The sequence below is a fragment of the Eumetopias jubatus genome, unplaced genomic scaffold, assembly GCF_037043125.1.
Source record: "Eumetopias jubatus isolate StellerSeaLion01/CBP00866 unplaced genomic scaffold, mEumJub1_p1.0 scaffold_2, whole genome shotgun sequence".
Taxonomy (NCBI): Eukaryota; Metazoa; Chordata; class Mammalia; order Carnivora; family Otariidae; genus Eumetopias; species Eumetopias jubatus.
Genome location: NW_028274808.1, coordinates 160,669,975 through 160,694,280, shown reverse-complemented (window position 1 = coordinate 160,694,280; position 24,306 = coordinate 160,669,975). Strand labels below are relative to the sequence as shown.

The window sequence follows — 24,306 nt, the reverse complement described above, 5'->3', positions numbered from 1 at the left end:
CAAATATGCAGAGGTAAATTTCTTAAGTAGTATTAGATACCAAAATGTTTATTTTAGACAAAATGCTATAGAAATTGGAGAAATGAGTTGATGAGAAATTACCCTGGGAGAAATACAAATCAAAACCACAATGAGATATCACCTCACACCAGTCAGAATGGCTAAAATTAACAAGTCAGGAAACGACAGATGTTGGCAAGGATGCAGAGAATGGGGAACCCTCTTACACTATTGGTGGGAATGCAAGCTGGTTGTAGCCACTCTGGAAAACAGTATGGAGGTTCCTCAAGAAGTTGAAAATAGAGCTACCCTATGACCCAGCAATTGCAATACTGGTATTTACCCCAAAGATACAAATGTAGTGATCTGAAGGGGCACTTGCACCCCAGTGTTTATAGCAGCAATGTCCACAATAGCCAAACTGTGGAAAGAGCCAAGATGTCCATCGACAGATGAATGGATAAAGAAGATGTGGTATATATATACAATGGAATATTATGCAGCCATCAAAAAATGAAATCTTGCCATTTGCAACAGCATGGATAGAACTAGAGGGTATTATGCTAAGAGACATAAGTCAATCAGAGAAAGACAATTATCATGATTTAACTCCTGGAATTTAAGAAACAAAAGGATCATAGGGGAAGGGAGAGAAAAATAAAACAAGGCAAAGTCAGAGGGAGACAAACCATAAGAGACTTAATTATAGGAAACAGGGTTGCTGGAGGGGAGAGGGTGGGTGGATGGGGTAACGGGTGACTGCCATTAAGGACGGCGTGTGATGTAATGAGCAGTGGGTATTATATAAGACTGATGAATAACTGACCTCTACCTCTGAAACTAATATATTATATGTTAATTGAATTTAAATTTAAAAAATAAATTTTAAAAGAGGCAAAAAAAATTACTCTGGGATTAGAAGTAACTTTGAGCATTATATATAGTTCTATTTCTGTATTTTTTTTTTAAAGTCTAAAGATACAGTATTAGAGAAGCATATGCCATTTTAGTCAGAACCTTGAGTGTGGAGAACACAAGAAAAAGTATTGTAGATTAGGAAGTGGCTTTGGCAAAGAAACTCAGCTTAATTGAATAGATAGTGAATGAAAGTATTATTTAAGAAATTAGCCTTATCGGGATGCCTGGGTGGCTCAGTAGGTTAAGCATCTGCCTTCGGCTCAGGTCATCATCCCAGCATCCTGGAACTGAGTTCCACATAGGGCTCCTTGCGCAGCAGGGAGTCTGCTTCTCCCTCTGCCTGCCGCTCCCCCTGCTCCCCTTGCTTGTGCTTGCACACATGTGTGCGCACACTCATAAATAAATAAATCTTTAAAATACCTCCACGAGTTTAAAAAAATAGAAATTAGCCTTATTGGAGGAGTTCTTTTGGAAAGGAGTAGAAGAGAGGTGGCTTTGTAGGGTTCAATACTAGAAAGCCTTAGAAACAAGGACAAGTTGGAGGAGTTATTGCCTGTGAGCAAGAAAGTGCTCAATAAGTAACATAATTCTGGAAGCAGCTTATAAGTCATGTAATTTTGGTAGCCTTGTAAGGTGTGGTTGCAAAAAGAAAGTCTAAGCTCTTACCTGCTAATTCACTATTTGAATTACAATTAGGATTGGTGAGACAGAAAGAAAAGGACTTTCCCAATTTTTCTGTTATGTCTGAGTACCTCTAATGTGCACAGCACTATACTAGATACTGTAGTGAGACCGGGTCTCTGTGTTCAAGGAGCTCATGATCTGAGTGACATATATATATGAACTAACCGTGGTGTATTTTGAGAAATATTATGTTAGTGCTGTTATCAAAGTGCAGTAGGGAGTTCAGAGGGTAGAGTGGGTTCCTAAGGTGCAGAGTCTAGAAGGAATCAAACATGATAACTGAAAGACGAGTGAATTTTCATTAGTAGAAAAGAGGGGATTGTAGAACATTGTAGGCAGAGAGAACAATATAAGCAAAACCAGATAGCATGAAAGGAGAGTTGGGGTGGAGATACTATAGGAGAGAAGCCTGGAAATAGTAGACATGGGTCCATAATGGGAAAGACCTTAATCTTAAACTGCCTGTAGACATTTGTGTAGGCCATAGGAAGCCATTTGAAAGTTCTTGAGTAGGAGAATAGCATGAGCAAATTTGGTTTTTAGAAAACTGACAAGTGTTCTTTAGAAGGGTAGGCTTTAGAATATAAGGAAGAGAAAAGGAAGTAAGAGAGACCAGATAAGGAGCTGTTGCAGTACTGTAGGGATGAAATGAATGAGGAACCCATCTTAAACTAGTGAATGGAAAAAGGGGCAGATTTAAGAATCATAATTTAAGTTCTTTTCATGTCTACTGCAAAGATACTTTTTTAACTCCTTAATCAACTGAGAGACAAGCCACCTACCAGCCTCTTTAAAATAACTTTTTTTACTTTTTGTTAGATAAATTTTCAAACATACTAACCAGTAGATAAAATAGTACAAATGAACCCTTGTGTGTTTACTGTAATGCCTCAGTGATTGTCAACATTTTGACATTCTTATAATTTTTTATATACTTCAATATAAGTAAGGTTTTTGTTTTATTATTTTGGTTTTTGTTTTTAGTGAAATAAAAGGAGATGAAGTTTAATAGGTATAAAAATAAAATCACTTACTTGGGTGCAAAAACAATTGTGTAATTCTATAATTTGGAGTGAGGGGCACGGAAAGAGTGACTAGTGACTGTGTGTAAGAAAAAATTGACCCACAACCTTCTCTGAAACTATTTTTATGTATGTGCACACACATGCATAGATGATTTTGTTTTCCTCCATGGATGAGTATAAGCTTTGTCACTGTGTTTTGAAATTTCATAACTGTGTGTCTATTATCATCTATTGTACCAAGCATTCATTTGTACCCTCTTAATCTGGAAGCACATATCCTTCATTTCTGGGATATTTTCTTCTATTATGTTTTTACTTTTTCTCAGCTTTCTTACGTCTCCTGGACCTCCTGTTCAGATATTGGACCTCTTATGCTAGTCCTTTAATTTTCTTTTCTCTCATATTTTCTACCTCTTTGTCTTGTATCTGGGAGATTTCTTCAGCCTTTTAAGTCTTTATTCATTTTTTCATTTCTGTGGTTATATTGTTAATATCCAAGAAGATTTTTCTTCAGTATTTAACGGTAGCATCCCGTTGTTCATGCATGCAGTATTGCAGTATTTTTTTTTCTCATCTGTCTCTCAGAAGATACTTATATTAATGATAGGTTTGTTTCATTTAGGTTTTATTTTCCTGCATAGCGTGTCTGTTGCTTTTGGCTTCTGACTGACTTTCCTCAAATGTTTGTTGATCTTTGGCCATTCACTCATAAGGAAATGGGCCTCTAAAAAGGTGATTGGAAACTCTGAATATAAATAAGATTTGCTATATTCTTTACCATAAGGCTATTTTTTTTTTTCTTTTAAAGTCCCACGTGTCAGTGTCATGGGTTATTTTGTTTTTTTCTTTTTGTGGCAATTTGATTTTTCAGGGACTAGATTCCAGTGACCTCCCTAAAAGATTTATACTTGGCTGATTGAAATGTTCTGGTAACTAGAGTTGTCAATTCCTGAACCTTTTGGGGTCCTGCCATGAAAATCATACTATCTTTGTTTTCTTGTTGCTGACTTAAGATTCAGGTTTCTTTAGTGTGCTCAATCAGTTACTATTTTTTAATATGCTTTCAGAGTCCCAAATTTTACTGCTTTGTCAGTCTTTTTGTTTTTGTGGGTTGAAACAAAATTATAATTTATGTGGTTTGCTACTTTTCCTTTTCTTACCTTAACATTATGTGGCAAATGTTTTCTTAGTTTATTAAAGATTTTTGATAAATGACATTTTAAATAGTTGCATAATGCATTATTTGGGTGTACCACACTTAACAGATTTCTTTTTAGATATTATTTTGTTTGTAAGGTTAACCTTTTATAAATAATGCTATGAAGGGCAGCTGAAGGAAATTTCACAAACTTAAGTTTTGGGACACTGGTAGCATAATTTGGGTAAATATTTAGTTTCTCAGGGTTGCAGACTTCATTCAACTTCTGTTTGGATATGTAATACCTGACATGATTTGGTTTTTAGAAAATTTGTCATGGTGGGGCACCTGGATGGCTCAGTCGGTTAAGCATCTGCCTTCGGCTCAGGTCATGATCCCAGGGTCCTAGGATCGAGCCCCACATCGGGCTCCCTATTCAGCAGAGAGCCTGCTTCTCCCTCCCCCTCTGCCTGCCGCTCCCTCTGCTTGTGCTCTCTCTCTCTCTCTCTCTCTCTCACAAATAAATAAATAAAATCTTAAAAAAACAAAAGAAAAAATCTGTCATGGTATCTTATGGTCATTTCTCAAAATACTGGATTCTGTTTAAAAAAACAGTCTCATTCTGGTTAACAAGTTTTGAATCTGTAATTCTAAGTGCAACATCTAAAGACAAGTGGATGCAAGTTGATTAGGAGAGTTGCTAAAATGGCAAAGATTTTCAGAACTAGAGTATTTGACAAAGAAATAAAAGAAATCTGAGGAAACAAGCAATTTTTACATGTTTAAAGATGTACTGTGTCTTCTTGATACCTTTTCTTGCTTTTCTCCCTATTAAAAATAATTTTTCATTTGTGCTCTCTTCCCTCTCTTTACCTCTTCCTCTGCTTCTCTTCTTCAACTCTTCTCTCTTTCCCCTTCCCAGTTTTTAACTGAGTGTTGACTATGCTAGGAAGCATCTCAGGCTTGAGTAGGGAGAAGAGGTGAGCATTATAGACCTCAACTTCATAATCTTAGAGTTTTCGTGAGTTATTGGGAAAAGTAGTCATTAATTAGATAACTGGGCCAAAAATTATAACTCCAAGTCCTATGAAAGACTTTGATGTGACATTTAAGCTGAGTCTCAAAGTCAATCAAATAAAAAATATATATTGAGCACTTATTGCATGCCAGGCACTGTTTTTAGGTACTTGGGATACAGATTTGAATAAAACCTAAATGCAGTGTAAATCCTTGTAGGCCGTGATAAATTTAGGTTTTATTCTGTTCGCATTGGGAAGCTATTGGAGAATTTTGAGCAGGGGAGAGAGATGAGTTGATTTACACTTTTAGTAAGATTGCTTGGCTATATACAGAGGATGGATTTTCCAGAGGTAGGACTAAAGCAGAGAGAAAATTTAGCAGAACAGTTGAGAAGTGGTAGTAGGTTTAACCTGGGTTCTAGGGGTGGACATAATCAGTGGTTGAATTTGCTATGTATCATAAAGGTAAAGTTGACATGGGATGGTCATATCTTTGGGATAATTGTTAGGATTTCTTTTTTTCCTTAAGCAGCTCAGTAGATGGTGGTGCTGTTTACTTATGGGGAAGACTTGGATGGGATCAGATTGGGGGATCAGCTGGAAAATGAGTAGTTTGTTGTGGCCATGGTAAGTTTGAGTTGCTTATCAGATATGTAAGACATTGGATATAAATTACTGAAACTCAGGGGAACAGTTGAGACCGTACTGTCAACTCTCAGTATTCCAGACATTTGCAGGAAGAGTATTGCATTTTTTTCTATGTTCTCATAGCATCTTTTATCCCACGGTTACTTTTTTTCATAGCATTTATTGTATTGCTCTGATTGTTCGTGTGTCTTGTGCCATTGTCTAAGATTTTGTTGTATTTCTCTCTAGTCTCAGCCTCTGGTAATAGTTTTTTAGATGATAGATATTTAATGTTTGATGAGTGAACCTTGTTTATTTACCCTGTCATCACATTCTGTCAGTTTACCTTTCAGGTGTCTATCAAATCCATTTCTTACTTTCTATCCTCATTTTCTTAGTGCTGATCCTCCGTTATCTCTCCCTAGGATCTGGGCCTTTTAAATAGATTTTTTTAAGGAGTGGGATTCTAAAATGTCAATGTTAAGCCATAATTATGTGAAGACACCCATTAGGGATTGGATTCAGCAATACTAATAAGAGATCTGACTTTAATGGCTCAAATATATTCTTTTTCTCACACAATGATTATGTGAGAGGTAGATGATTTCTGGAATTGAATCAGTGATTTGAATGTATCAGAGTCAAGGTGTCTGAGATTTTCTTGTCCCTTGCCTCATGGGGAAAGAGAATGATCCCCAATTTAGACTGAGCAGTAGAATTTAAGTAGGACCTAAAATACGGTGTGATGTTATTCAAGTGTAGGGCAACTTAATTTAAATTTAATAAATTAATGATTTAAAATAGGAAGGTGAGTATAAAAGCAAAAGATCACAAAGAAGAATTTCACAGTGTAAAGGAGTATGACTGGACCATACTGAAAAGCTCTTCTAGGAGCAGAAAGGGTGGCTAAATCTGGGAGAAATTATGGAGTAAGTAGATACTGGTTTGAAAGTGAACATAAAGAGGGAAAAGAGGTTATTAAGGAGACCGATGACTACCTTCAAACGTCTAGGTGTACTGAACTGACAGGACAGTGGTACTGTTGATGATGAGGGGGAAACAAATGGTATGGAAGTGCAGGAATAGGTTATTAATACTCATGTTGGAGCAAATCACAGTCTGAACAGAAAATGGTCAGAATGGCTAAAATGGCCACTGGTGGTTTTTTCTGAATGGTAGTAAACATAGAAGGGGAAAATTCTTCAAGGTCTTTGAACTTAGAAACGTGGAGTCATAACCAAGTGTCTTGGACTTAACTTGTGACTATTTAAGGGAATTTATGAAAGAGTTATAGCTTATTGGAGTTTTAAGTGACGTTAGTGTGAACTTTTTTTAATAGTTGGGAACATTTTGATCCCCTCATCCATCTTTGGTGCCTTTCACCTAATGATGTTCTAAAATAGGATAATTTTATTAAATATTCAGCAACAAAACATTCTTCATGTTTAAATTTAAATCAAATGTTACAAATTTATTTTAAACACGTTTAGTGTATTATGTTTGAGTGTTCTATTAAATAAGCTAATAACCCTTTTTTTTAAGGTACAGCAGGGAAGAACTGGAAATTCAGAGAAGGAAGCAGCTCTTCCATCTACAAAAGCTGAGTTTACTTCTCCTCCTTCTTTGTTCAAGACTGGACTCCCACCGAGCAGGTTAGTTAGACAATTGTAACTCCATTTATTGAAGGCATTGGTATCTTCATCTTGTATTAGTGATATAAAGTATAAAAGCGCTGAATGTTCTGCCAGAAAAACTGGAACAATCCATGTTGTTTTAGTACAAAATGAATTCTCTGAAAAAGTCTTCTGGGTGCTTTCCCATTGAAAAAAAAATCTAGGTAAGCAATAAATGAAGCATGGTATATAGTTACATGTATATAAAAAAGACAATCTTACATTTAGAAGAGATGGTGATAACAATCTTGCTGTTTTCTGTGCTTATTATTATTCCTACATAAAGAACTATTGGACTTTCTAAGTCTAGATCTGTTGACCTAAATGTGTTTTACTAATTTTAGTAAAAGATTGCAGAGATTTCAGCCTGGGCAGTCTTTCAGATTAAAACCATTTTCTTTTCTTTCTTTGGTTTGTTTTGATAATACCTAACTTTGAGTTCCACAAGGTACCAATTGTAAGAGGCAGATGTGCTGGCAAATGGTTACCCTGTTACTAGGAAAATGGTAAAGGGTAATCTAAAACGAAGGAAGTTGGATGTTAGCAGTTAGATAAAGATGACTTACCAGTTATTTCTCTGGGCCTGAAACAAATCAGTAACCCAACTGTTGCTAGTTCTCAGCCAGATCATTTACCTTTTGTGCTACTTAAGTTTATTTTACACAGTTCTCTGGTTTTGTTTTTCTGCAATTTTGAATTGCTGTAAGATAGTATTTCATAATATACAAATGTAGGAAGAGATGGTATGGGAACATGTGGTTTAGCCCCAAGATAAATATTCTTGAAACTTTTAGCCAAAATTAAATGTCACAAAGCCATCTTGGATTTTGACTGCCTCCTCATCCTAACAATTACTAGTCATGGTCATGTCCAAATATTATTTAAACTAAATGAAACCTCATCACATGTTTGGCTAAGAAGTTAGGATAGCAGAGGAATACCGATCCTTTTAATATGGAGTCTTCTTTTGTTCTTTTCCTATTTTAAAAGAGGTCACTTTCATTCATTGAGTTTATTGTGTTCTGCAGTATAGAATGATGTGAAGAGCTTTTGACTCTGGAGCTAGACTTCTGGGGTTTGAATTCTGGCTATATTACTTACTAGCTGTGTGTCCTTGAGCACATTCCCTAATCTTGTTCTTTCATTTCCTGATCTGTAAAATGTAGTAATAATAATCCATCCTTCACAGGGTAGTTATTTATATTAAATGATTTAATTTTATGTGAAATGTTTTAGAACAGTAGTACATACATAGGTAATACTCTGTAGATGTTTGCTAATTAAACTATTTAAAAATCAGTAGCAGGTTTTCTGTTATTTTGCCTGCCCCCTCCTTTTTTTTTTTAAACAAAACAGCCTTTGGCCAGATTATGTAGGGCATTGTACCACTATAAGGAATTTGGCTTTTCCCATAAGTGAAATAAAAGGGGTGTCACTGTTGGAATTTGTGCAGAGGAATGAAATAATCTACTGTAGGTTTTTTAAGTCTTAATTGCTTTATTAAGATCAGACTACAGAGAGATTAGGGGCAGAAACCGGGAGGCCAGTTAGGAGGTTGTAACGGTTATCTAGGCAAGAGATCACTGGAACCAGAGTGGTTGTGGTGCAGATGGTGAGGATCTTTTACATCTGAGATGGAAGAGACTGCAGGAGGAGTGCTTTTTGAGGGGAGAAGACCAAGAGCTCAGTTTAGGACATAATAAAATTGAGATGTCTGTTAGACCTGTAAGTGGAAAATTTGCATAGGAAGGGGATATGGATCTGGAGTTGAGGGGAAAGGTATGGCTGGGGATAGAAATTTGGGAGCGGTAAGTGTTTAAGTAGTATTTAAAGAAGTAGTGAAAGTGAATTAGATTGTTAAGGAGGTACGTATTGATAGAGAACTGGTAAGAGGGAGAGAGCCTTCGGGTGCTTCCTTCCAGGTCAGAAAAACAAGGCTGAAGGCGGAGGGAGGAGATCCGTAGAGAAGAATAACTGCTGACGTAGGAAGAACACCCAGTGCGTGTCTTGAAAAAAATGTGTTTTCCTCAAAGTAGAGGAACAGTTAACTATCAAATAACACTGACTGGCCCAGAAGAAGACGACTGAGAAGGACTTTTCATTTATTTGTTTATTTACTTATTTTTGAGGTTTTATTTAAGTAATTTCTACACCCAGCATGGGGCTTGAACTCATAACCCCAAGATCAGTAGTCATATGCTCCACTGACTGAGCCAGCCAGGTGCCCCGACTTTCGGATTTTAAAACGTAAAGGTTGCTGGTGGTCCTGACCAGGATCATTTTTAGTGGTGTAAGGTGAAGTTTGAAAAAAAGACTTTTTAGAACGAATTCAGAGAGAATGGAAGGAAAGGAATTAGAATGAGAAAATATGGACAACTTTTTTGAGGGGGCAAAGAAATAGAACAGTATCTGAAGGGAAATATGGGGACGGGAATGTTTTTTCTAAAATGATAGAAATTAGAACTTGTTTGTAGACTTAGAGTGAGTTACTAGAGGGGCTATTGATGATGCAAGAAGCAAGAAAGGACAGTTGTGAGAACAGTGTCCTTAAGAAGGTCAGAGGGACAGGGTGTAATATGCAAGGGGGGTTAGCCTTAAAAAGGGAAGGGGTTGGACAAGTTCACTCAGAGTAACAGGATTGAAGACAGCACCTGGTGGAGGGTGGTGGGTAAGATGATACTGATGGGAGCAACTGAAAGCTCTCTTCTGATGGCTTCAGTTTTTCCCAGCACACAGGATGCAGACTTACTGGTGAACGTGAGGATGCGTGGAAGTAGGTGTTGAATGTTTGAGAAGAGAAGAGAAGTTACTCTGAAATAGTCATTTAGAGGTGTGTGAGTGAACTAGGGAAAGGAGTTGGATTGCTAGGCACCACCTGGAGGGAAACATGCCTTCAAGAGGCTTTTTTTTTTTTTCGAAATGGGAGAAATTACAACATTTTTATATGTTGATGGGAATGAACAAGTAGAGTGAAAAATTGACACAGGGAGAGAGATGGTACATTTCCAGCTTCTCTGGAAGTTAATGGCTATGGGTTTAAAATGAGACCAGTCAGCTTGCTTGGGTGTGTTTCTCTTGCCCTTGTCAGGTGTTTGTATGTTGGTGAAGATTAGCTAGAGCTGGATTTAACAGGGATTGCAGTTATACCAGGCAAATAGGACAAAGGGGCAAGGAAGGTGAGAGGGTCCTTGAAGTGATTATAATGATGGATGACCATGGATTGAAGGAGAGATGGAGAATACTGGCAGTTAGTATTTACTAGCTAGTATTTACTGGGACAGTAAAAAGGAAGTAAAGAAATGATAGAAATGTTAACACATCTATCACTGATACCAAAAAAGTAGATTAATTGCCACACAACCTATAGAAACATACCCAACATGTCAATATTGTCACTTTTTGATATAAAGAACAATACCCATTGCTCATTAGGAAAGCTTGTTTTCTGGGTTCATCTTGATCAAAAGTATACTTTTGTTCATTGTGAAGTATTTCCCTAAATAAATATTTGTGTGTTTTCTGTTTTATTTAGTCTTTGTATTTATGGAAATTAGACATGTTAGAAAGTAAAATTTTTTGACTTTAGGGAGAAGACAGGAATGTCACTTAAGAAATAATAGAGAGTACACAGCAAATAGTAATGAGCTGTACTACTGACCTTACCACTGTATTTCCTTTGTTAAAAATCTTAGATTGCCTTATTAATGTGTAGATGACTGTTGGTATGTTTGCACAGAACTTTTTTTATTGGTTCTTTGTACTTTATCAGTAGAAATGTTTGGTTTCTGACTTTCTGTATTGCCCAGCAAATTGGCATACTTAAGTAAAATGTTAATATTTAATATATCAGAATGTTTTAATCTTTAAAAGTTTTCATATTATGTCAAGAATGTACAGCTTGATAAATTTTCACAAGCTGAATACTCATGTATTTTTCATCCAGATTCCCTAGTTGTTAACATTTAGCCATATTTGCTTTATAATTTCCCCAAAATATTTTCCTTTTTGAACCATTTATTAATTATGAACATCATTCCCCTTCAAACTAAATTCTTCAGCATGTAAGAACAAGGAAATTCTGTTATATAATCATAGGACACAGTTACCAAAGTGAGAAAATCTAATAATGAGCCAGTACGTTAATACACAAACCATAAATTTAGCTAATTATTTTGATAATGTCTTTCATGGAAGTTCTTTTCTTGATTTAGAACTCAGTCCAGGATCATCCATTATAATTAACTCTTTTATCTCTTTATTCTTTAATCTGAGACAGTTTCTCAGACCTTCTTTGTATTTGTTGACTCGATTTTGATGAGTACAGTCCAGTTGTTTTGTAAATCATCCCTCAGTCTGGAGTTTGCCTGGTGTTTCCTTTTTATTGGATTCAGGTTTTGCTTTTTAGGTAGGAAACTACGTAAGTGATGATGTGTTCTCCGTGCATCAGCCTAGAGGTACATGATGTCATTTTGCCCCATTGTTAGTGATGATAGCTTTAATCATTTAGTTGTGATGGTGTTCATTGGGTTTCTGCACTGCAAAGTTACTATTTTTACTCTTTGTATTTAATAATCTGTGAGGAGACTGTATCTATATTATTTCTTTTTAAACTTCCCAAGAATTTTAGTATCCATTGATGATTTTTGCTTTCTCCCATTACTACTATAATGGCTGTAAAATAGTGATTATCTAACTCTGTTATTTTTCTTATGTTAATTAGTTGGCATTCTCCTTTAAAAATGAGCTTTCCCACCTCCTCCTCTTACTTATTATCAACTAGACTCCTTGGTTTTTATTTTAGGTGTGAGAGAGTGTGTTTGTGGTTTATATATATGGTTTATTTGTATATGTAGTATATAAGCCATGTATACGACTTATATATACTGTCATTCATATTGATGCTCAGATTGTTCCAGACTTGTTCTGTGGCAGCCTCTTCAGAGTGGCTCCTATGACCTTTTGATTTTTCTCCATCATTTTTTTTTTTTGAGGATTTTTTTACTTTCTAGCTTTACCAGATGTTCCAGGCTTATCTTGTGCTTTCTTTGCCCCTCCCTGAAAGCAACTATTTCTTGAAAGCAACTATTTCTTGAAAGCACCTTGATGCCTTTTAGTGGGTAATGATGAACAGAAACCAAGATCTTGGCACCAGTTCGCTCATTGCTGTTGGAGTGTCACAGTTTCTAGGCTTTTTCAGCTGGGAGAAAACAAGCAATTTCATTTGCCTTATGTATAATTTTAGTCATGCGGTCATCATATTTCTTTTATTTCACATTTTGACACCACAGGTTTCTACTTCCCTTTCCTTTTTCCATCTTGCATCTTTTACCATTTTACTGCATTGAGAACCTAGTTCCGAACAACTTCAGTGTATGTACTTACTTGTTTAATCCTAAAATACACACAGAATAGATTAGGACTTCACCTGCCATTACAGAAACCAAACCTATTAAGTAGAATTTAAGATTTCTTTGGAATTCTTTTTTTCTTTCTCTTTTTTTCCCCAGACTTAGGGTATATAGTCAAAATATTCAGAAGTTTCCTTTAGCGTGGTTATATTAATCATTTAAAGTATGATTTGATCCATTGTTTCTGTTTGTATTTCGCTTTTCTTTTCCTCCATGTTTATTGATTTATTTTTTGCATATATAAAACATTTAACAGAGTTCCAAGTATACTGATTTATCACTCTTTCCCCAATTTTTTTCACTCCTGTTAATAATTATTTTATCTAGTTTCTGGTTTATTCTTCCTATGTTTCTTTTTACATGAAGAAGCAGATACATAAACATATATTTTTCCTATAGAAAAATTTTCCTATCGGAAGAGTGTCTTATTAGTCCTTTAAAGGACTGGCAAGAGTGTAAATAGCTGAAATTTTTATGGAGTATGTCACTATGGATAAAATTAACTTTCTTTCGAATTTTATTTTGGAAGAGTTACTTTGAAATGGAATTTTTATGAAATATATAAAATGTAGGTTTTTATAAAACACATCAGAGAGTTACTGTTAGCTGGTACACTATTTGTACCTGTTATTGAAAGAATATAGGGAAAGAAATACCAAAGTTTTGAATAAGGTTTTGTGAAACCATAGAAGTTAATGTTATTCATAAAAGCACAGAAAGTTATTTCTTGATAAATATGTTATAACCTGATAAGCCCTTGGTTCTTATTTTGCATTTTGACATCATATTATTTTGAAAAAAATTTCTAAAAATATTCTAGAGTTAATAAAATGTTGATAGCACATTTATATTTAAGTACCTATTGATAGTTTTAGTACCACAGAGCCTTGGAGAGAATGATACAATAGGAACATGCTAAAGGACTTTAGACAAAGCATGTCAAAGAAAAGAAAAAAAAGTCAGAACAAGGGGGGTCAGAGACAACAATATGTAAGAAAAAACATAGAAAATTTATCTCACCAGAAACAGCACCTCTTCTCAGTCTCAGACAAGTACTGCCTCCAGAAAAGCCAATTCCAGCGTTGGGAAGTGGCAGGACCGGTATGGGAGGGCCGAATCACCTGACCTAAGGTAAGGCTGTTTTTAAACATTGGCTACTCCCTGATGTTTAGATCATCAGTGTTGTTTTGTCTAGTAATAAGATAATAAACTTTGATTAGATTGTACCATATTTTTACCCCCTCAATTATGCTTTTTTGTTATAGAAATTGAGGGTTTTAAAAATCATGTCAGGCCCTGTTACCTCACACCTTGCCTATGATCTCTCTGGCTTTTTATAATACATTATAAATTGAATGGAACCATGCTAGTGGGACCTCAATAAACGTTTTTTTCTCCCTACTGCTGCAGGTTTAATTCTTTCTCATATCACACCTTATTAAATCCCTGGGTGTTTCTCATTATTTATTGAATAAAATTTAGCCTTCTGAGCTAGTATTTAGAACCTATAAAATTGAACTGCACTGAATCTTTCCAAATGTTTTATCTCAACTACAGTGCATAAAGCAGCCATTTCACTGAGTCTAGCAGGTGTCTTAGGAAGTACCATCTCCTTTGTTGTTCCTATGCTTTTACTCCTGATTCCCCTCTGCAGAATTCTGGTTTGTGCTCTGAATCTTAGAGTTACAAAGCATGCAGCCTTGGATGGGTACTGTATACTCTCTGAGCCTGTAACATGGGAATAATAATTTCTACCCCAAGAGATGTGGTGAGAAGCAGATATGTTAGATATGACAGTGCATTGCAAATAGTAATCAGTCTGAGCAATTAACAGTTTGCTTAACTTGGAAATGTAGACTTAGGTACCTCCCTGATTTTTCCATTTAAAGTTTTAAACAGTGATGGTATGGGGGTGGTTTTTTGTTCGTGTTCATTACAGCATTTTAAGCTTTCTTCCTAGGCAGGTTGATGCTGTATTAATGTGCTTTTAAATATTTTCATTCAGATATATAAGTTATGATCAGATATCTTTGATCATAATAACTAAAAGAAAAGCAAAGGGAGGAAACACTATCAGTATTTTATTTTCTTAGATTTCCTTTTCTTTGGGGTCTTTATTATATATTCTTCATGAATAGTAAGAATTTCTAATCCGCTTGGTTTTGATAGGATCTCTTGTTAGGAGAGAATAAGGTTAGTCATTCTCAAAAGTGGCTATTCATCTCAAATATATAATTGATGCAGATAGAAATATATTATCTATATTCTTAGAATAGTTTCAGTTGCATATGTTGCTTTAACAGGGTGTAAAATGAAAATTTGCATATCTTTTATTTTAAAAGTATACTCATTGACATTTTCCATAGTATTACAGGATATTGATCTTAGTTTTTAAAACTAGAATTCTTGAAGCACCAGTAGAAATTTCAAGAGTTATTTTAAATAAAGTTAGATCTGATAAGTGCAGAGTGGAGTCTATGAATCTTTTCACTGTTAATATTTCTGTGAAACTTCAGAGTTTAACAGGAGTGCTAATAGTATACTTTCTGTATAATAATTGGTCATTATAGCATACAGTACATAGAGAAACTCGTAGATTTATATTTAACCTGGCCGGTAATCTGGACAGCCTGTTTATTGATCCCAAAAGGGCCAGGCGATAAGAGCTTTCATTTTCATTGTTCTATTGTTGAATCAGTAGCCATCTTTGTAGATAAAGAATAACTACTTTCTTAAACTTACAGCAGTTTCATGGCATAAGTACTGGATTTGAACATTAGGTTTGGTTTTGTGTCTGTGAATTTAGGATAGTTCCCTAAAATCTCTAGGCCTCTGTTTCTACATTTTTAACATGACAGGCTGGACTGTGTTATCAGGAAGGCCCTTTTAATCATGAAATTCTTTATTTTCTGGCTAGTCCCTGGTTTACATGGAAAGGAGATCTGAGAAAGTAAAGAATTTGCCCAGATTTATGGCTAATTAAGAGGCAAAGTCAGGGCTAGAATTCCTGGTTTTCTGCTTTTTAGTACCTGCAGTTAAGGTAGGTTGATTTTCATAAGCAAAGGCATAGAAATACTTAAATCACTTATTTTTAATGCAGTTTAAAACTTTATATATGTTTATTTTGCTACTATTTCCGTATCTGAAATTCCTTTTTATACTAATTATTTGACAGAACTTTTTAAAAATAATTGTGCTTTTGATATAATGGTTTATTGAAGTAAGATAGTTTGTAGAGAATATTAGTTCTCATAACTGAAAATGATACATCTCAGTGTTGATACTGTTACTCCCCCACCCCCACCCCCCAAAAAAGATGCTTTAGAAACACAGAAAGCTCCCATTCTGACTTTGTGATTAGTCTCAGGGAATGTAGGTAGTAAGGAAATTTGACACTATTTTCAATGTGTATTTTGTGCTTTTGAAAATTCAGAAGAAGAAAACTAGATAAAAGCTATTCTCTGGTTGTACATGTGCATGTATATATATGGACACATACATACACACACTTATAAAAAATGAGATGCTAGCTCTTGGAGTTAACATAACTGAGAAATGTAGGGGTTTTTTTGAAACATGGCTTAAATCTCTTTGTAAAGAGCAATTAAACAGTGGTTGCAATCCTTTTGAAAAGTTATTTGGAGACTCAGACTTCTTTTCTCATGTGTGTCCTATTAATTTATATAACATAGTGTTCTTCCAACTTTGGTTAATAGTAATCTTCAGGCTAACTATATGTATGTAACAAGGACATTTTATTGGTACAAGTTTGTTTTATAAATTCATATTTGTGACACTAAGCCAATTAGAAGAATAAAGCAGTTTTAATGAACACAGAAAATTGAAATTGGCAATATGGATGATTGCTGTAATCTTATCCTAATGTCCAGCTTATTTGTGTGTTTTGTTTCCATTTTGTAATACCAAATTTTGTCGGGTAATTAGTTTCAAATTCTAGGTTGTCTTATTATTAAGCTTGTTTTTTAATATTAATGCTTTTTAACTGGTTTAGACTCTTGAAAGGAATAGTAAAAATTGCTTAATGTAGAATCACTAAAATATTTAAACCTGCTTGCATTTCTTACAATAGACAAACATAAAACTACAATAAAACTGGATGTTAAATGGACATTCAGTCTAAGATTGACCTCTTCATTTGTTCTTGCACGACTTCTTATGTCTTGATGAAATAATATACTGAAAAGCTGTACCTGTACCTTCATGGCATTTGACTGGGCACTCTGTGTGTTGCTGTATTATGTACCTTACAAGATTTTATATGATTGGACATATGAAGGCCTTTATTTTAAAAGATTCCCTGTAAAAAATGGTATCTTTTCCTATATTTAAAAAATGAAATTAAACATTTAGTTTAAGCTCTGCACAAAAGTGAGTAAATTTGGCTTCCCTAATGAACACATTCATGTCCTCTAGTGAATCAAATTTTAGCATAGTTCACCTTTAAGCCTTCAAGGTTTTTTGTTTTTAAGATAGTTTAAAAAAGTAACAGCATTTTAAAAATTTAGCAAGTTTTTAATTTAAAAATTAAAAATTAGCAAGCACTTTTGTGAAGTAGACTTAACTAACTGTAGAAGTAGTCATAACTAACATGAATCTTGGTACTGGCACTTTACTTCACAAAAGAGCCTTCCATATCTGTGAAAATGAAACTAATTGGATATACACCGAGTACTTGGCAGATTAAATGGCTTCTGTGGCTGCAAAAGCACCTACTGCAGGGCACCCAGTAAGTGTTAGTTCCCTTTGGATCTCTGCTCCCATCGTAGTCTCTTTAACGGTAGTACTGATAGACGATACATACTCTGAAAACAGTTTTAAATTCTGTGATTTTTATTTCGGACATATATTATTTTTCAGCACGGCATTTTTGATTAATCTTCACTGAAAAATAGAATACATTAAGTTTTCTTTATAAACTGTATATGTTGTAGAGGAAATAATTCTTGTGCTTGTGAAGGTAAAAGAAAAAGTATAGAGGCAATACTGTGTGACTCCACAAAACTCAAAATATCAGTATAAAAATATATATGCGTGGATGACGGCCTTACCTTAATTATCAGGCCTTGGTATGTATGACTTTATATTTATTGAGTAATAAGGAGTTAAGTATTCATTTTTATCAACTACTTTAAATTCTTTCTAGAAGGAAATACAATGTGTCTTTCTTGGGCATGCCTTTAGTTGTAGTCCTCAACTTTGGCTGTGTATTGGAATTACCTGGGGAGCTTCAAAAAATTATGGATGCTTAGGCCCTAGAGATTGAATTAAATAGTCTGGTGTGCACTCTGGGCATTGGGATTCTTAAAAGCTCCTAGATGTTTTTGATGTGTAGGAAGCATTGAGAACCACTGATTGAAAAATGGGATTCTGGCTTGACATAAAGATTATTAATTGATTATTAATCAAATATTTAGTGACCGCCTTGGAATATGAGGTAAAAATGATTAATAGGGTGGAACTGATGTTTGCATAGCATTTTATGCCTTATGGAGCTCTTTCTTTTGTGTGAGTCTCATTTAATTTATATTTTCTGTTTCTTTGAAAGTCTTTTTGTTGGTAGCCAGTATCAAAGGTGTATCATGCTGTTTCTGTTGCAAACAGATTGGTAGATAGTGTATTTGCCAAACTGGAAATTGGAAATCCTCCACATGTTATTTTCCTTACATACTTTTCTCTGCTCACGTTCTTCCCTTCATTTAAAATTAATGTACTCCCTCCCCATCCTATATGGCTAAATCCATTCTACATGTCTTTCAAGGCTTATTTCTTTCCTAAAGTAGCTTAAAAGATGTTATACCAATTTCCATGCAGAGTTGTTACAGGCATCTATTTAACTGCATGACCTGAGTTAGACAATGATATTGGGAATATTTAATAGTCATGTCTAGGTTTTTCCTAGAAAATGAATCCTTGAACTATTGCTCTTGCTGCACAGTTCTTATTAGGAGCTCTGTTGTGAGAAAAAAAAAATTCATAGATTACTTCAAGGATATTTGATTCATTTATTGTTTTACAATAGTGGTTCTGAACTTTGAAGCAGTAACTCCTTTGAAAATTTGCTGCAAACTGTGGACTTTTCTGCCTAAAAAATACATTTATACACATGCATATATTTAAGTTGAGGAACCTCCTGATCCCTCAGTATCCCATGTATGCTAGTTAAGGATTCTTGCTCAAAAGTACAGTTAAATCCAGGCGCTTGGGTGGCTTCAGTCAGTTAAGTGTCTGCCTTCAGCTCAGGTCATGATCTCAGGGTCCTGGGATCGAGGCCTATGTCGGGCTCCCTGCTCATTAGGGAGTCTGCTTCTCCCTCTGCCTCTTCCCCCACTCATGCTCGCTCTCTCTCTCTCTCAAAAATAAATCTTTTTTAAAAAAAAAAGTACGGTTAAATGCTTGGATCAAGTCTTCGTCAAGAGCACATGTACTCAGACAACACTGTTTGGCTCCACCTGATTAAATTGCTTTTATTGAACTGTGCGTTGTTACACTTCAGCAGGTATTGAGGAACATTTTGAGAAACAGCTCTGTGAAATTCACTTATGTTTTCATTGTAGTAATATTGGAGACTTTGTCCCTATTTCAGTGTTTTTAATAGCATGAGATTACAGTCCATTAGTGATGGGTGTGAAAGCAGTTTCATGGTCTCAACCACCAAATATTTCATGGTTTTGTATTGTTTATTTTGCTTTTTTGTGTGTGATATTTAATACTAATAAATCATGTTTGATTTTAATGTTACTCTTTCCTTTATCATAAGTGTAAGTAAGTATTGTTTCATGAAACTCAGTTTTTTATATGTGGGTACTGGATTGCTGTGCAAAATGTTTCTTAAATAACTATATTTTGGGGTCAGAAATGTTTGAAAACTGTACTTTATCATACTTCCTCTTAACATGGATTCAGGAGAAATTTTTTTCTCTTTATTTTCATCTATAAAATGGGAATAATAGTTGCTACATCATAGGGTTATTATGAACAGTAAATGCATATAAAGTGCTAAGAACAGTGCTTTCCTAGCACATAGTAGGTGCTTAGTAAACACTAGCTGTTATTACCAGGAAACGCCATCTTTAGAGCTAATGCTTTGTTTTTATCTTACACACCTCAAAAGACTTTTGTTATTAATGGTGTCCTTTATTTTGGCTGTTAAAAAATGAGAAGCTCAGAGATAGATTTGTGACAAAAGATTAATAACTAATTCTGTGTCTTCCCTTGGTCCTAATTTTGTCACTTTTAAAGTTTTTGTTGTATCTTTGTAAGCAGCTTACATCAGAATCACCAAAATACGTCATTTTAATTTAATTCCATTATAATTTCAGAGAGACATTCATATTCATGAAAGGTAGAGACTTATGAACATCCACTGCCTCTATTAATCTTGTAGATTAATGAGACTTCAGATACCCATTGTGGTTAGTTTCTGTCTCTCTTCAGCTTTTTACTGTCCAATATGGAGAAGAGAATCTTGATAGGTACATTAGCTATCTGCCTTATTGAACAAATGTGTAAGTAAGCCCAGGTAAACTGGTGCTATGTGGAAACTCAAGGTACGTAGCTATCCATAGTGAAGCTCTACGAAATCTTTTTATGCATTGAAATAAAAAGTTCATTAAAAATTTTCAGAGTAATATGGTTCAACATCATTTTTCATAATGTGGCATCAAAATAACATCGCTTGTTACTCATCTCTGTTAAATATTATGTACCTTTTGTTACTTTCGTATATGCTTATGTATCTTGTCATAAGATATATTTCTGAACACAATGGTAAACTTCACATTTTTTATTAAGTTAAGGTATATCGGTTTGTGTGGTAAAAATCCCTGGACAAAGAGGTGTTATTATTGTGGAAATGTAAGAAATTGCAGTTTTCTGGATTCCCTCTACTGATGGACATTTGTTAAGGCTGATTTTCCATGTGTATATTTTTTGAAACTTAGTATTTGCCACTTTGAATCTTCGGTGATCAATCCATTTAAAGTTGAAAAATTAGACTTCTCTGACCATATTTAAGATAAACTTTAAGAAATGAGTACTCTCATGTGTCCCAGAATTTTTTTTTAATTTTTATTGTTACGTTAATCACCATACATTACATCATTAGTTTTTGACCTAGTGTTCCATGACTCATTGTTTGCGTATAACACCCAGTGCTCCAAGCAGAACGTGCCCTCTTTAATACCCATCACCAGCTAACCCATCCTCCCACCCCCCTCCCCTCTAGAACCCTCAGTTTGTTTTTCAGAGTCCATCGTCTCTCACGGTTCGTCTCTCCCTCTGATTTCCCCCCTTCATTCTTCCCCTCCTGCTATCTTCTTTTTTTTTTTCACATATATTGTATTATTTGTTTCAGAGGTACAGATCTGTGATTCAACAGTCTTGCACAATTCACAGCGCTCACCATAGCACATACCCTCCCCAATGTCTATCACCCAGCCACCCCATCCCTCCCAACCCCCCTACTCCAGCAACCCTCAGTTTGTTTCCTGAGATTAAGAATTCCTCATATCAGTGAGGTCATATGATGCATGTCTTTGTCTGATTGACTTACTCCGCTCAGCATAACACCCTCCAGTTCCATCCACGTTGTTGCAAATGGCAAGATCTCATACCTTTTGATGGCTGCATAATATTCCATTGTATAATATATACCACATCTTCTTTATCCATTCATCTGTCGATGGACATCTTGGCTCTTTCCATAGTTTGGCTATTGTGGACATTGCTGCTATAAACATCGGGGTACACGTACCCCTTACGGATCCCTACATTTGTATCTTTGGGGTAAATACCCAGTAATGCAATTGCTGGATCATATGGTAGCTCTATTTTCACCTTTTTGAGGAACCTCCATACTGTTTTCCAGAGTGGCTGCACCAGCTTGCATTCCCACCAACAGTGTAGGAGGTTTCCCCTTTCTCCGCATCCCCGCCAACATTATCTTGTCCCAGAATTATTGAAAGCAGAAGTCTTTAGAAATCCATGGTATATAGAAGTCTTTCATTTGGGAACAGACATTAGACTGTTAGATCTAGATTTAAGTTTTGCTACTTTAACAATTTGGAAACATTGCAAATCCAAATACATTTGTGAGAATTTGTTCTTGAGGGGAATAAATGTTAAAAGATGGAGAGGGGAGAATGCTGCAATCAGGAATAGAAAAGAGTGGAAAAGGAAATAGTAGAGGTAAAGATTTTTACAATGAAGTCTAGGTAGCAATAAAAGGTGAGGGAAATTGTGGCCTCAGGACACATACCTATATTTGTCAGGATGTTGGAATCTGAGATGTGTGAAGATATCCGAGGGATGATGGCATCTGCTTTGATAATGAAGTTACAGTGGTCATAGTTTTGCAATTGTTTTAAGTTTTAGGGGAAAAATTGGAACAATATTTGTTTTATGTCTGAGGTATTTGGATTTTTCTCATGTGTGACTATTAGGATAGTTTCCAGCTATATCAAAGGGTATGAGTTAAGTTAAAAATCACTTTTTCTCTTTGAGATCATGAGGAAATCTGGGAAGTCAATGACCTGGGCATAAAATCAGAAAAGCGTGAACTTTAAAAAAAAAAAAGTTCTATCAGAATTATATAGAACAGAAGTCTAAAGTGGGCAAGATGATAAGTAGGAATGGACTATGTAGTTGAAGACATTTCAAATGCTATTATGTACTTTTACAGGGTTGTCTTTATTTTGTTTTTGTGAGCATAAAATTATTTATGGGGCTTCTCAAGGTTCACTTGAAGCAAACTTTGACCAGTTCTTGATTTTTCAGAAGTCTTGATATCTCAGAAGTGAGTTATCTTGCTAGGAGGCAGCATAGCTCAAGGGAAGGGGTCTCTACGCTTTGGAATCTGAAAGACTCGGATTTGAAAGTTATTTTTGCCATTTAATTATTATTGATGTCAGTGACATCACTATGAGCCCTAACTTTAACATCTCTAACAAATCTACAGTAATTTGTTAAGTGAGGGCTTATTGTGAGGTTTAGGTATAATGTGTAGACATTCAACAAATAGTAGCTGTTATTAGTTGTTTCAGGAACCTAACTGTGGTGACTGTGGAAGGATCCATGGTACTTTGGTGGTTATACTTCTCTAAAGTTTTTAAAGGCAGAATTGTTCAGAACTGAAATAGAGATGAAGAGAAATTCATTGAATTTACATCCATTTTTCATTGCCTCTTCCTTCAAGTGACTTCTGTATCTTAAGCATATGTACTTTAATAAAATCTTTAACTACTAACTGGCTTTTAACATTATTTTTTAAAATTTAACTTACTAGCTTCTCCTAATTAAATTTGCAGCATTATTTTGTGGTAGACTATTTTTCCATCTACTCATCTACTTAAACTTTAATGGATTATAAATACAATTGGAGTGGGGCAGGCATTTAAATATTTAAAATTTTCTGTTTAAAGGCAAGTTATCAGAAATGGAAAACTGGATCCCATTTTATGCTTTCTAATGCTTGGATTAAATCACTAAGAAAAATATAGTGTATCAAAATGGGCATTATTTCTTTTCAAGTCTCTTGGGGGAATTTTTTAAGTTTTTGTAATAGAATTATTATGTTTTATAATTGCAGCAGCCAAAAGATTTTATTTCCATTCTCTTAGCATTTGCTACCTGATTCAATTCCACAAAGATAAATTTAGTTGGAGATTATTAAAAAATAGTAAATTTAAAAGAAAACCTATAAAAATATTTAAATTTAACATGATCGTCATTGGGTACATTGGTTCCAGCTTACTAATAAAGCTTAGTTTTTATGACAGTACAAAGTAGTGAGATCTAACTTAGTGAAGTTTTTTTTTAATGTGTGTTGTGATCTGGTTTTATTTTAAAGTACATTGCAAAAGGTCTTAGATTTCATTTCTCACCTAATATTTGTGTTTTTTTTCAAACATCTAAGGTGAAACTGAATTGATTCAATTTCTGTGTTACAGGAGATTACCTGGGGCAATTGATGTTATTGGTCAGACTATAACAATTAGCCGAGTTGAAGGAAGGCGACGGGCAAATGAAAACAGCAACATACAGGTTTCGTATTTTAAAAATTATTAATTTTTAAACTGACAGATTGTATCCATATTCTAATTTAATTTATTCAATACACATTTATAGTGCTGTGCTGTATGTTTGGTATTTTAGATGCTACCAAGAGATTTAAAATATGGAATTAATCACCCTTTTATTATAAAAGCTATTCCAATTAGAATTTATTATCTTTGGATCTTTTTTAGTAAGATTTCTTTTCCTTTGCTGTAAACATAATATGTAGGTTAATTGGACCAAAAAAGGGAAAATATGGGAAAAGTGTAAAGAAGAAAATTAAACCACCAATAATTCTAGCATCTAAAGGTAACCACTCTTCACACTCTGGTACATCCCCTGCTTGTCACCAAACAAGATTAGGATATACTTTATGATTATTTTTTGTGTATCTTTTTTTTTTAGTTATCATTTTGATTTTCCATATTCTTAAAATATTTGAAATTCCTTCGTGATAGTTTCATTATATGGATATACCATAATTTAACGTGTCATTTTTGGAGGAAGTAGATTTCCTTTGTTTTCAAGTGGAAGAATGAAGGAGATACTAGTAACTTGGATTCAAGTTAGAACTTTAGTAACAGACTTTCAGCTATTAGTTTGATCATTACTGTTTTTTATTACTACCTTTTCATGAGTACCTTAAAAAAAAGTCAAAGTGTTTTGATTCTCATTACTTTTAGTAAATTAATCTGCTTTTCTTTAATGTTTAAGGGTAAATCGTTTCTAAACTGGAAGATA

General features: G+C 34.7%; 1 protein-coding gene across 25 annotated transcripts in view; it reads left to right on the top strand.

Moving 5' to 3' along the window:
* FIP1L1 (factor interacting with PAPOLA and CPSF1) overlaps positions 1-24,306 on the top strand; it is a 77,826-nt gene that overhangs the window by 19,148 nt on the left and 34,372 nt on the right. For 9 of the 25 annotated variants that reach the window (XM_088021175.1, XM_028100657.2, XM_028100655.2 and 6 more), the window contains 2 exons: positions 6,954-7,063; positions 23,460-23,553. In XM_088021175.1, coding sequence (XP_087877301.1) covers positions 6,954-7,063; positions 23,460-23,553 — 204 coding nt within the window. Of the gene's footprint in view, positions 1-6,953; positions 7,064-13,515; positions 13,624-23,459; positions 23,554-24,306 lie in introns of all 25 variants that reach the window. The other 16 variants (XM_088021167.1, XM_088021163.1, XM_088021160.1 and 13 more) reach the window with 3 other exon arrangements.